The following is a 12689-nucleotide window of genomic DNA, read 5'->3' as shown; positions in this document are numbered from 1 at the left end:
AGGATAGGTAAGACACCTAAAAAATTAGTTAGCATTTGTTGCCCTTAACGCAGAAAAATTAAAGCAGATACCTTAAAAGCAACTGAGGCCAATAGGAAAAGGGGACCAGGAACTAGAGAAAAGGTGAGATCAAAAAGAATTAACCTAGAAGGTAACACACACACACTGGAAATTAATGTGAATCAACTCCCTGTATAGCTATCCTTATCTCAACCAGCAAAAACCCTTGTTCCTTCCTATTATGGCTTATACTGTCTCTACAACAAAATTAGAAATAAGGGCAAAATAGTTTCTGTTGGGTATTGAGGGGGTAAGGGGGAGAGGGAGGGGGCGGAGTGGGTGGTAAGGGAGGGGGTGGGGGCAGGGGGGAGAAATGACCCAAGCCTTGTATGTACATATGAATTAAAAAAATCATGTTAAACATTGCTTATAAAAAGTTATAATCACAGTAAATGATTACTCTGTTCAAGAAAAAAGAATAGGGTTAAAATGGGTGCATCCAAAACTTTCTTAATACTTTTACCATATTTCTCTCTAATATCTCATAACCAGTCCTGTAATTACTAGTACAACTTACTTGGAAGCAATAATCAATAAGTCACCCAATCATTCCCAGCATTAAGTTCAATGGAAACTTTCCCTGGTACTCTACAATGTGTTCATTTTTTAGATGACATACCAAAGGTTATTAATTATAATAATAATAATAATAATAGTCTAAATGATGGTGAATTATCTTTTCAAAATCAAGCTTAAGAGTAGGTCTAGAAAAAATCATACTGTGAGGACACAATAACTTTTATTCAGTAGAGGGACACTGAGTGAGCACTGGATAAAGAAAGCCACTGGACAAAGCGGGCTCTGTGAATGAAGCCCATTCTTTGGATGGGCAGGAATTTGTACTGGCAGTAATAATTGTGCCCTCCACTCTGCATATCTACATTTTAAAAAAAGCACTTTACATGTCTCCATGAAACAGGTTTATGAAAAGCCATACAAAGCCTGGTGAAAAGTCAAGTGCAAGAACTGACATTTCTGTTCTCCATTTCTCAGTGTACATATGTCAATATTCATCCAAATGCAACATTCAAGAAACTTGAAAGAAAGTAGCAGTTTTCCGTCATGGATGCTACAGAAAGAAGCATGTAAGAGGACTCTCCATAAAGGCAACCACACACAGAAAGAAATGACATTTAGGTTATTTAACTCTAGGAAGAAATTTATAACATATACGGATTGTAAATATGAAAATATCCCATGTGTGTAAATGTGTGGACATGTGTATGCATATACAGACAAATACACGTATATGTTCTACCTTATTTGTACAAAGGAAGTATTTCCAACTACACAAATCACAGCATCAGTTTTTAGTAAGTAATAAGAATATTCCACCTTCCTCATTATGGATAAAATCCCAGAGACATTTTTATTCCATATTAGGAAACAAATACCAGCTAATATGGTTCAGTCCCTGTTCATTTCCTGGCTCCTAGCTGCTGCTTGACATCTCTATCTGCAGCTGTGCTTGACCTCTGCATCCAGCGAGCTTGCCAGCTTCCCTAGACTGTTTGTTTCCAAACAACCTTCTGCCCCATCCTCTCTTATTCACACATAGCCAGATTCCCTTATTATTTAGTTTTCATTTTCTTAGCCCTTTGTCCCTGTGCATCTAGGATCTGGCATTTTTATTGTAACAGAGAACTGATTTTGTGTCTCTTCATGATTTGATTACATGTGTCAGTAAATAATATATTCACTAAACAATCTAGGTTCTACTCACTGAGGTGAAAAGGCTATGTGATTAGAATATTATGTGGAAATTAAAGCATATTATCATTGATTCAATATAAGAAAATATAATTACAAAGTCCATAGCAATACTAGCTATCTATATTGAAGTTTTATGCTCTGCTCAGTATACTGATTACTAGAAAAGGTAAGGAAAAAGGTAAAGGTCTCCAATTTTTTGGCGAAAATGGGCTTTGGGTACTTGTGACTATAGTAAAATGACACCTTCTAAGTAACTAGACCCGTCAGGCCATTCTAAACCTGTCAAAGTCATTTTAAGAAGGGGAAGAGGAAGAGGGAGGATATTAGAGGTGATGAATCAAACTGGGGAATATTGTATGCATATATGGAAATGTCATAATGAATCTTCCTGTATGACTACTATATACTAATAAAAATGTTAAAAAATAAAACTACTCTATGATCCTACGTTACCACTCCTAGACATATATCTGAAGGAATATGAGTCAGGATATAATAGACACCTGAACACCCATCTTTGTTGTAATGCTATTTACAATAGCCAAGCTATGGAATCAGCATAAGTGCCTATCAACTGATGAATGGATAATTACACAATGGAGTATTAGTCAGCCATAAAGAATAATGAAATTATGTCATTTGCAGGAAAATAGATGGAACTGGAGGTCATGATGTTAAGTGAAATAAGCCAATCTGAACAAGATGCATACTGCATGTTCTCTTTCATATGTGGACTATAGATCTTGAAAAAAAAAGAATGATATAAATGTAAAATGGGAACTTTTAGGGAGGAACCAGTAAGAGGGCAAAAGGAGCGGGTAAGAGAGGTGAATATGAATGAAGTATTTCATATGTGTGTATGAAAATAGAATAATGAAACCCATAAAATCATTTTCAAAGGTGGGGGAGTGAGGACAAGAGTGTGAATTTAAACAAACATGCAAATATAATGAAATCCCTTTGTACAATTGGTGTACACTGAATTCATTCATTTGTAGTCTATGACTAATTGTTCTTAATATACTCACAGTGTGTAATCACTAACACTAGTTTTAGAATATTTTAATCACTCTGCGAGCCTCTCAACAGTTACTTTCCATTTTCCTGCCTCATTGTCAGTCCTAGATAGTCACTGATGTGCCTTTTGGACTTTTGCACATTTCACATAGATCGAATAATATCAATGAGTGGCCTTTTGTGACTGGCTTCTTTCACTCCATGTGTTTTCAGGGTTCATCCATGTTGTGGCATGTAACAGTACTTCATTCCTTTTTTTGTCAGATAATATTCCATTGTATGACATATCACATTTTGTTTATCCAGTCATCAGTTGATAAGAATTTAAATTGCTTCTCCTTTCTGGCTATTATGCATAATACTGTTTAAATATTCATGCACTATTTTTTTTGTTTGGGCATATGATTTTATTCCTCCTGTCTGTGTAGGAGTGGAATCGCTGGGTAATATGGTTGCTCTGTTCAGCACATCATCAACACTAAACCATTCCCCACCAGCAATGTAGGACACTTCCAATATCTCCACATCCTCGCCAACGTTTGTTTTTACTTGGCATTTGCTTCTACCCATCATAAAGAGTATAATTTGGTATCTTTCTGTGGTTTTGATTTGCATTTCCCTGTTTGTCAATGGTGTTGACCATCTTTTTATGTGCTTATTGGTCATTTGTATGTATTTTTGGAGAAGTATTCAGATTCTGTGACCATTTTTAATTGAGTTACTAGCCTTTGTGTTATGATGATATGAGTTTTTTTATGTGTTCTGGATACAAATCACTTACTAAATATGTGGTTTACAAATATTTTCTCTAATTCTATGCATTGTCTTCTCATTTTTTTTGATGGTGCCATTTGAAGATCAATATTTTTAATTTTGGTGAAGTACAATCTACCTATTTTTTTCCTTTGTGTTGTTTCTATGTAGGCTTTGCCTAAACTCCTATAAGTAACATTTTATTTTAAACTTTGATCCAATTTGAGTCACTTTTGTTTCCAGTGTTAGAGAGGAGACCAAGTCTATTCTTTCACATGTGAGTACTCAATTGTTCCAGCATTGTTTGTTAAAAAGAACTGAATTTCAACTCAATTCAATTTTCCTGGCAACAATCCAGTTTTATTAAAGGCAGAGTATCTTCATTAAATCAAGAAAGTGTTCTTGACCTGAACAGTAGTATCAAGTGCCTAATTTCTGTCTTCTTTTTCCATTATCACCACTATGACACAACAGCCTCTACAACCAGAATGTGAATTGCTTTATTGTCAATAGTTTTGGAATAAAGCTATAAATAGAGAGCCAAAAATGTTATTGCCTTTTTAATTTTCTTTTTGCTGTTGAATACAAAATGCAGGCAGTCTCTCATGTAGCAGCTTGTTAAGTACCCTGATGCATAAGCACTTCAGTGTTTGATTCCATAATATCATCTCTATAATTTAGTTCAATTACGTCCACATCAACCGGATGCAGATAAATGTAATGAATGACTTCTCAGATATTCTGCTTCAACAGATGGAACTCATTTCCCCACAGCCCACTTAATACACAGTGGCTGGATACAGTTCATGTATTGTTTTTCATGTGCCACGAACAGAACACATCCATTTGAATAGATTTCCTCAGGAGAAGTACCATGAACTGTAGTACAGTGTTTCAAGTTAGTTTCTTCAAAATCTTTCAGTCACTTTGTATATAACCCATAAACATATTCCTTTTTTTGAAATTACTATCAGACTGCATGCATCTGAGAATCTGTTACAGTATAAATTAAAACTATTCCACGAGGAAGAGGGGGCGGGGCCGGGCTGCGGTGCCCTTGCTTCAAACTCCGGTTGTCTTCCATCACCACAGTGCGGCACACGCATGCGCCTGTGTGCTCTGCCCACGAGTTAGTTATCTGTGCTCTGATTGGCTGGTTCCATTGGACTCAATTTTGAAATTTGGCGGTTAAAGATCCAGTCAGGATGGGGTTTCACGAGACCCTGAAAGAGCGGAAGAAATGATGGTGATTTTGAAGTGGTGCTGAGCTAGGATCATGAAGGAAGAAGTGAAGGGAACTCCTGTAAGAGTGGCATTGCGTTGTCGCCCTCTGGTCCCTAAAGAAATTAGCGAAGGCTGCCAGATGTGCCTTTCTTTCGTGCCTGGGGAGCCTCAGGTGGTAGTTGGTACAGATAAATCCTTTACCTATGATTTTGTGTTTGACCCCTCTACTGAACAGGAAGAGGTTTTCAATACAGCAGTAGCCCCTCTCATAAAAGGTATATTTAAAGGCTACAATGCAACAGTCCTGGCCTATGGGCAGACTGGTTCTGGAAAAACCTATTCAATGGGAGGTGCATACACCGCAGAGCAGGAGAATGAACCAGCAATTGGGGTCATTCCTAGGGTAATACAACTGCTCTTCAAAGAAATTGATAAAAAGACTGACTTTGAATTTACTCTGAAAGTGTCTTACTTGGAGATTTATAATGAGGAAATTGTGGATCTTCTATGCCCATCTCGTGAGAAAGCCTCTCAAATAAGCATCCGGGAGGATCCTAAGGAAGGCATAAAGATTGTGGGACTTACTGAAAGAACAGTTCTAGTTGCCTCCAACACTGTTTCTTGTTTAGAACAAGGCAACAACTCTAGGACTGTGGCTTCCACAGCTATGAACTCCCAGTCCTCCCGATCTCATGCCATCTTCACAATCTCCATAGAGCAAAGGAAGAAAAATGACAATAGTAGTAGCTTTCGCTCCAAGCTGCATCTCGTAGACCTTGCTGGATCAGAAAGACAGAAGAAAACCAAGGCAGAAGGGGATCGTCTAAAGGAAGGTATTAATATTAACAGAGGCCTCTTATGCCTGGGAAATGTAATCAGTGCTCTTGGAGATGACAAAAGGGGTAGGTTTGTGCCCTACAGAGATTCCAAGTTGACTCGACTGCTTCAAGACTGTCTAGGAGGTAATAGCCATACACTTATGATAGCCTGTGTGAGTCCTGCTGACTCCAATCTAGAGGAAACATTAAATACCCTTCGCTATGCTGATAGAGCAAGAAAAATAAAAAACAAACCTGTTATTAATATTGACCCCCAGACAACTGAACTTAATCATCTTAGGCAACAAGTACAACAGCTACAGGTCTTGTTGCTACAAGTCCATGGAGGTACTTTGCCTGGATCAATAAATGTGGAGTCATCGGAGAATCTGCAATCTTTGATGGAGAAGAACCAGGCCCTGGTAGAGGAGAATGAAAAACTAAGTCGTGGTCTCAGCGAGGCAGCTGGTCAGACAGCCCAGATGTTGGAGAGGACCATTTTGACAGAGCAAGCAAACGAAAAAATGAATGCTAAGCTAGAATTGCTCAGGCAGCATGCAGCCTGCAAACTGGATCTTCAAAGGCTGATGGAGAGTGTGGAAGACCAGGAACTACAAGAAAATGTAGAGCTAATTCGTAACCTGCAACAGGTGATTGCCCAGCTATCAGATGAAGCTATTGCCATTGAGGTGGAATCACAAGCTCAAGTGGAAAACAGTGCAGAGAGCAACAGGTCACCTGAGGTTTTCACCACTCAACATGCTCTGCGTCAAGCTCAGCTGTCTAAGGAGCTGATGGAGTTGAATAAAGCCCTGGCACTGAAGGAGGACCTAGCTAGAAAGATGACTCAAAATGACAGTCAACTGAAGCCCATTCAGTTCCAGTACCAGCATAACATTAAAAGCCTAGAATTAGAAGTCAAAAATCTGCAGAAGGAAAAGGAAGATTTGGTTCTTGAACTTCAGACAGCAAAGAAGGATGTCAACCAAGCCAAGATGAGTGAACGCCGCCGCAAACATCTCCAGGAGCTGGAGGGCCAAATAAGTGATTTGAAGAAGAAACTAAGTGAGCGGTCCAAACTTCTGAAATTGAAGGAATCCACAGAACATACTGTCTCCAAACTGAACCAGGAGATACAAATGATGAAAAATCAACGAGTACACTTAATGCATCAGATGAAAGAGGAGGCTGAGAAGTTTAGACAGTGGAAACAGCAGAAAGACAAAGAAGTAATCCAGTTAAAAGAAAGAGACCGTAAGAGACAATATGAGCTTCTCAAACTTGAAAGAAATTTCCAGAAACAGTCCAGTGTGCTCAGACGTAAAACTGAGGAAGCAGCAGCTGCCAATAAGCGTCTCAAGGATGCTCTCCAAAAGCAAGTGGAGGCTGCAGATAAAAGGAAAGCGACTCAGAGCCGTGGCATGGAAGGTATTGCAGCTCGAGTGAAGAACTGGCTTGGAAGTGAAATTGAGGTTATGGTCAGTACGGAGGAAGCCAAACGCCATCTGAATGACCTTCTTGAGGACAGGAAAATTCTAGCTCAGGATGTAGCTGAACTCAAAGAGAAAAGGGGATCTGGGGAGAATCCACCTCCTAAACTCCGGCGGTGCACATTCTCACTCGAGGAGGACCCAGGTCAAGTCTCAGAGGCAGAAGATTCGATTAAAAAGCAGATTGAAAGTCTGGAGACTGAAATGGAACTCAGGAGTGCTCAGATTGCTGATCTACAGCAAAAGCTCCTAGATGCAGAAAGTGAAGACAGGCCAAAACCACACTGGGAGAACATTGCTACAATTCTGGAAGCAAAATGTGCTCTAAAATACTTGGTCGGAGAGCTGGTCTCCTCCAAAATACAGGTCAGCAAGCTTGAGAGCAGCCTGAAACAGAGTAAGGCCAGCTGTGCTGACCTGCAGAAGATGCTGTTTCAGGAGCAAAATCATTTTGCTGAGGTAGAGATGGAGTTAAAAGCAGAGCTGGTCAAAGCGGAGCAGCAGCAGCAAGAGAAGGTGCTCTACCTTCTCATCCAGCTGCAGCAGAGCCAAATGGCAGAGAAGAAGCTGGAGGAGTCAGTGAGTGGAAAGGAGCAGCAGCTGCTAAGCACAATGAAGTGTCAGGATGAAGAACTTAGTAAGATGCAAGAAGTGTGTGAACAAAATCAGCAACTTCTTCAAGATAATGAAGTCATCACAAAGAAACTGACCCTCCTCCAAGTAGCCAGCAGACAAGAACCTCATCTTCTGAAGGATGTCCTTCAATGTCCAGACTCTTCCTTTGAATATATCCCACCTAAGCCCAAGCCTTCCCATGTTAAAGAAAAGTTCCTGGAGCAATGTATGGGTATTGAGGATCTAAAATACTATTCAGAGCATTCTGTGAGTGAAGATACAGATGGTGATACTGATGGTGACAAAGAGGATGATAAGGAATGGAAGCCAATAAAACTAGTTAAGATGTCCAGGAAGACCACCCAAGGGTGTTCCTGCAAAGGCTGGTGTGGGAATAAGAAGTGTGGGTGCAGGAAGCAAAGGTCAGATTGTAGTGGGGCCTGTAGCTGTGATCCCACAAAATGTCAGAACCGCCAGCAAGGCCGGGAGAACTTTAGTACTGTTGAGTGGACCCAGGATGCTGAGGGCTCCCTAAAACTAGAGGATCCCACAGAGGTGACCCCAGGATTGAGCTTCTTCAACCCAGTCTGTGCCACTCCCAATAGCAAGATCCTGGAAGAGATGTGTGGTATGGATCAGGTGCTATTAAATAAGACTCCTCTTGGTCTCTCCTTTGGCCTCCAAGGACTAAAACAGACAGCAACAGAATCCCAAGAAAATAAGGCCCCTGGGAAGAAAAAGAAGAGAGCTTTGGGCAGCAATACCAGCTTCTTCTCTGGTTGCTCTCCTTAGTAAAAAGATGCCCACTGAAGTTGCAGTCATCATCTCTACTCCCAGCCTGCCTTGGGGAGTCACTTTCAGGTTGCATTCAGGAGGGGGTTTTAGTGATATCTCTGGATCTCAGATTTCTTGTGATTAAGAAAAGGGACAGAGTATTGCTAAAGGGAAGGGTACCTTTGTTCAACGTTGGGCTTTAGTCTCTAGTGCCCCATCCCAGACAACTACCTTTTCTCCTCCAAAAGGTGCTAAGCCACCTGCTTAAGAGAGAACCTGACTCATCTTCCCAGTGTCTCATCAGAAGCCAGCCCAAAGTATGACCTGGCTCTTCCTTCTTTGTGAGCAGTTGAGCCTTTTCCCTGATGGAGATGAGACAAGGTTTTCCTACTTTAGGTTGTCGCAGCCTAAAGGAGGAGCCTGGCACAGGATGGAGGCCTGACTGAACTCCCTCATCCCACCACAGGATCTTTCCTGCTCTGACTTTTCTCTGGATTTTAAGTGTTTTAACAGGAGCCTCCATTGTCTTCTGGGTTACTGAAGTGAATGAAACATTTTTAAGTGTTAAGTAAATAAATAAATCTTAGCCTTTCAAAAAGATACAACTATCCCATGAGGATTTTTACTCATTGGATCAATAAGTAAAAGAATGAATCTCTAAAATGAAGCCAATTAAAATATAATTAGAAATGAGCATAAGGGAAAATCTTCATGACATTGAATTTGGCAATAATTACTTGGTTATGAGACCAAAAGCACAAGCAACTAAGGCAAAAAATCATAGCATCAAAATTAAAAACTACCATGCACCAAAAGTCACTGTCAATAGAATGAGTGGTGTGACCCACAGAATGTGAGAAAATATTTTCAAATCATATATCTAATCAGACATATAAAGAACTCCTGTAACTCAAAAACAGACCACCTAATTAAAAACGGGTGAAGAATTTGAGTAACAGTTTCTCTAAAGGGGCTGTACAATGAACAATTGGCACATTAAAGTACATTATCAGTTTTAATTATTAAGCAAATGAAAATCAAAACCACAATGAGATGATATTTCATGCCCATTAAGATGGCTATTATTTGAAACAATCTTTTAAAAAACCAGAAAATGTGTTGGCAAGGATGTGAGGAAATTGGAACCCTCATGTATTGCTGGTGAAAATATAAAATGGTATACAACCACTGTGGAGAGAGCCTGACAGTTCTCAGAAAATTAGACATAGGTAGGGCTGGGTGTGGGAGTTCATGCTTGTAATACCAGCTACTTGGAAGTCAGAAACAGGGAAATCACAGTTTGAGGCTGGCCCCAGTAAAAAGTTAGCAAGACCCCATGTCAACCAATAAGCCACAAGTGGTGGCACATGCCTGTGGTCCCAGCTATACAGGAGGCATAGGTAGGAGGATCCCATTCTGAGATTGGTCCCAGACAAAATTACAATACCCTACCTAACAAAAATTAGGGTGTGGCTCAGTGTTAGAACACTTGTGTTGCAAGCATGAGGCCTTGAGTTTAAACCCCAGCATCAGAAAAAAATAGAATTGTAGAATTGCCATCAGATACAGAAATTTCTTTTCTGGGTATGTATCTACAAAGAACTGAACTTGAAGGGATGTTCATGCATCCATATCTTAAAAACATTTTTACTATTATATGATAGCTGTACAGGGGGGTCATTGTGACATTTTCATATATGCATATACACTGGTTTGGTTCATCCCCCTCCATTCTCCTTCCTATCCCTTTTCCCTTCTTAAAATAACTCCAGCAGGTTTCAATGTTCCATATTCATACATGTATAGAAAATACATCACCCTCCTTTACCCTCTCCATTTCTCCCCTTTCCACTAGTGCCCTCCCCCTGACATCACCTGCTTTGCATTCTTGTCCTTCGTTGTTTAAATATCTGTTGTTCAGTGGTGATTTCACTTTGATATTTTATCTGTAAATATGTTGTGCTTAAATCAATCTCAGCCCTCCACTGCTCTTCTTCATAATTTTTACCCTACCCTGTATTGTTCAACAGTGTTCAGTGTGTTTTCTTGTCATGCACCCATATTCATAGAAGCATTATTTATAATAACTAAAGGGTGAAAACAACCCAAATGTTCATTCATAGATGAATGGATAAGCAAAATTTACTATATAAACACAATGGGATGTTAATTCAGCCTTAAAAAGAAAAATTCTGACTTAGCTACAACATGAGTAAAACATTCTTCTAAGTGAAATAAACCAAATACAAAGGGACAAATAATAAATTATTCCACTTATATGAGGTATATGGAATAACCGAATTCATAGAGACAGAAAGTAGAATCGTGGTGCCATTCACAGGGACGAATAGTTGAGTTAGGGATTCTAAATGTTTGGGGTGTTTTATTCCTATTTTTCTGAAATAGAGAAATACATATTCCCCTCCAGCCATATTATTTGTTTCATTTTGCTCAATATGAAACATATCCTCTCTTCCCCTTATTCATACTTTAAGGTCTTTACAAAATTTTTATTACTGTATACTCTACAAGGGTGTTTTGCCTTGTTGTTTCACACATGCGTATACTATACTTTGATCAAATTAATGCCTTCTATTGCCCTCTCTTCTCCCCATCCTGCCTCCAACCCTGCTAATTTCTTCTTGGTTGTGCTCTTGATGACAGCCATTTTGACTGGGGTGAGATGAAATCTCAATGTCCTTTTGAGTTGCCTCTCCTTAATGGTCAGAGACGTTGAACTTTTCTTCATTTGTACTGCTTTCAAGAAATGTCTGTTCAGTTCACTTGCCTGTTTATTAATTGGGTTGTTGGTTCTTTTCAGAAGTTTAGTTTTGGGGCTCCTTGTATATTTTGGTTCTTAATTCCTTGTCAGATGTATAGCTGGCAAAGATTTTCTCCCTTATATAGGTACGCCTTCATTCTAGTGACTGTTTCCTTTGCTCTACAGAAATCTTTTGGCTTGATGCAGGCCCATTTGTCAATCCTTGCTGTCATTTGTTGACCTATTGGAGTTTTATTCACAAAGTTGTTGCCTATTCCTGCATCTTCCAGTGTTTTCCCATAGTAGTTGCAAAGTTTCAGGTTTTACATTAAATTCTTTGATCCACTTTGAATTGATTTTAGTGCAGGGTGACAGGGATCTAGTTTCAGTTTTCTGTATTCAGATCTTCAGTTTTCCAAACACTGTTTGTTGAAGATACTGTCTTTTCTCAAAAACATGTTTTTGGCACTTTAGTCAAAATTCATCTGACTGAGCCAGCTGCTGATGGCTCATGCTTGTAATCCTAGCTTCTTGGGAGGCCGAGATTGGGAGGATCGTGGTTTGAGGAAAGCCCAGGCAAATAGTTCACAAAATCCACATCCAAAAGAAACCAGAACAAAGTGGACTGGAGGAGTGGCTCAAGTGGTAGAGTGACTGCTTTGCAAGTATAAAAGCCTGAGTTCAAACCCCCCAGTCCCATCAAAAAAATCAGCTGGCTGTAACTAGGTGAGCTTGTTTCTGGGTCTTACATTTCATTGGTTTACATGTCTGGTTTTGTGTCAGTACTATGCTGTTTGTGTTACTATGGCTCTGTAGTATAGTTTGAAGTCAGGTATTCTGATACCCCAAGCATTGCTCTTTTTGCTCAGGATTGCTTTGGCTAATCAAGGTCTTTTGTGTTTCCATATGAACTTTAGGATTGATTTTTCTGCCTCTGTGAACAATGTCATTGGATTTTGATGGAGATTACACTGAATATAAGATTGATTTCTGTAGTATAGCCATTTCCACAATGTTGATTCTGCTGATCCATGAACAGAATGAATTCACTATTCAATGAATGGTGTGTTTTAGTTCTAAGGCATACTTGTTGATTTTTTGTCTGAATGTTCTATTGATGAGAGTAGGGTATTGAGACCACATACTATTATTTTATCTGGACCTATCTGTTCCTTTGTGTTCAGTAATGTTTGTTTTATGAACTGGAGGGAGGCACTGATGTTCGGTACATATATATTTAGAATTTTTTGTCAAAGATATTAGAATTTATAAGGATAAGCAAAGCAAAATCATATGTAACATAAATATTTGATTTGAGACTAGTGTAAACACTATACAGCTGACATAATGCAGAGGGGTCATGAAGGGAAATTAAGAAGCAGTTCCTTTCAAATTGGATGGTTTCTGAAGAGCTTGATGGAGGAATAGTTTTCTCCTTTTATTTTATGATTTTTACATTTACTT

At 39.3% G+C, this 12689-nt stretch overlaps 1 protein-coding gene across 1 annotated transcript; it reads left to right on the top strand.

Annotated features, from left to right (window-relative positions):
* Positions 1 to 4644: 4644 nt before the first annotated feature.
* LOC109702555 (chromosome-associated kinesin KIF4A-like) lies at positions 4645 to 8482 on the top strand. Its single transcript, XM_020187860.2, has one exon. It carries the CDS (start codon positions 4820 to 4822, stop codon positions 8480 to 8482), a length of 3663 nt encoding a protein of 1220 aa, XP_020043449.2. The 5' UTR covers positions 4645 to 4819.
* The last annotated feature ends 4207 nt before the right edge of the window (positions 8483 to 12689 follow it).

The sequence above is a fragment of the Castor canadensis genome, chromosome 4, assembly GCF_047511655.1.
Source record: "Castor canadensis chromosome 4, mCasCan1.hap1v2, whole genome shotgun sequence".
NCBI lineage: Eukaryota > Metazoa > Chordata > Mammalia > Rodentia > Castoridae > Castor > Castor canadensis.
This window is presented reverse-complemented; position numbering and strand designations above follow the sequence as displayed.

What these genes read in the sequence shown, in the direction of transcription:
- LOC109702555 (XM_020187860.2), top strand. Translation starts at nt 4,820, where the DNA reads ATGAAGGAAGAAGTGAAGGGAACTCCTGTAAGAGTGGCATTGCGTTGT.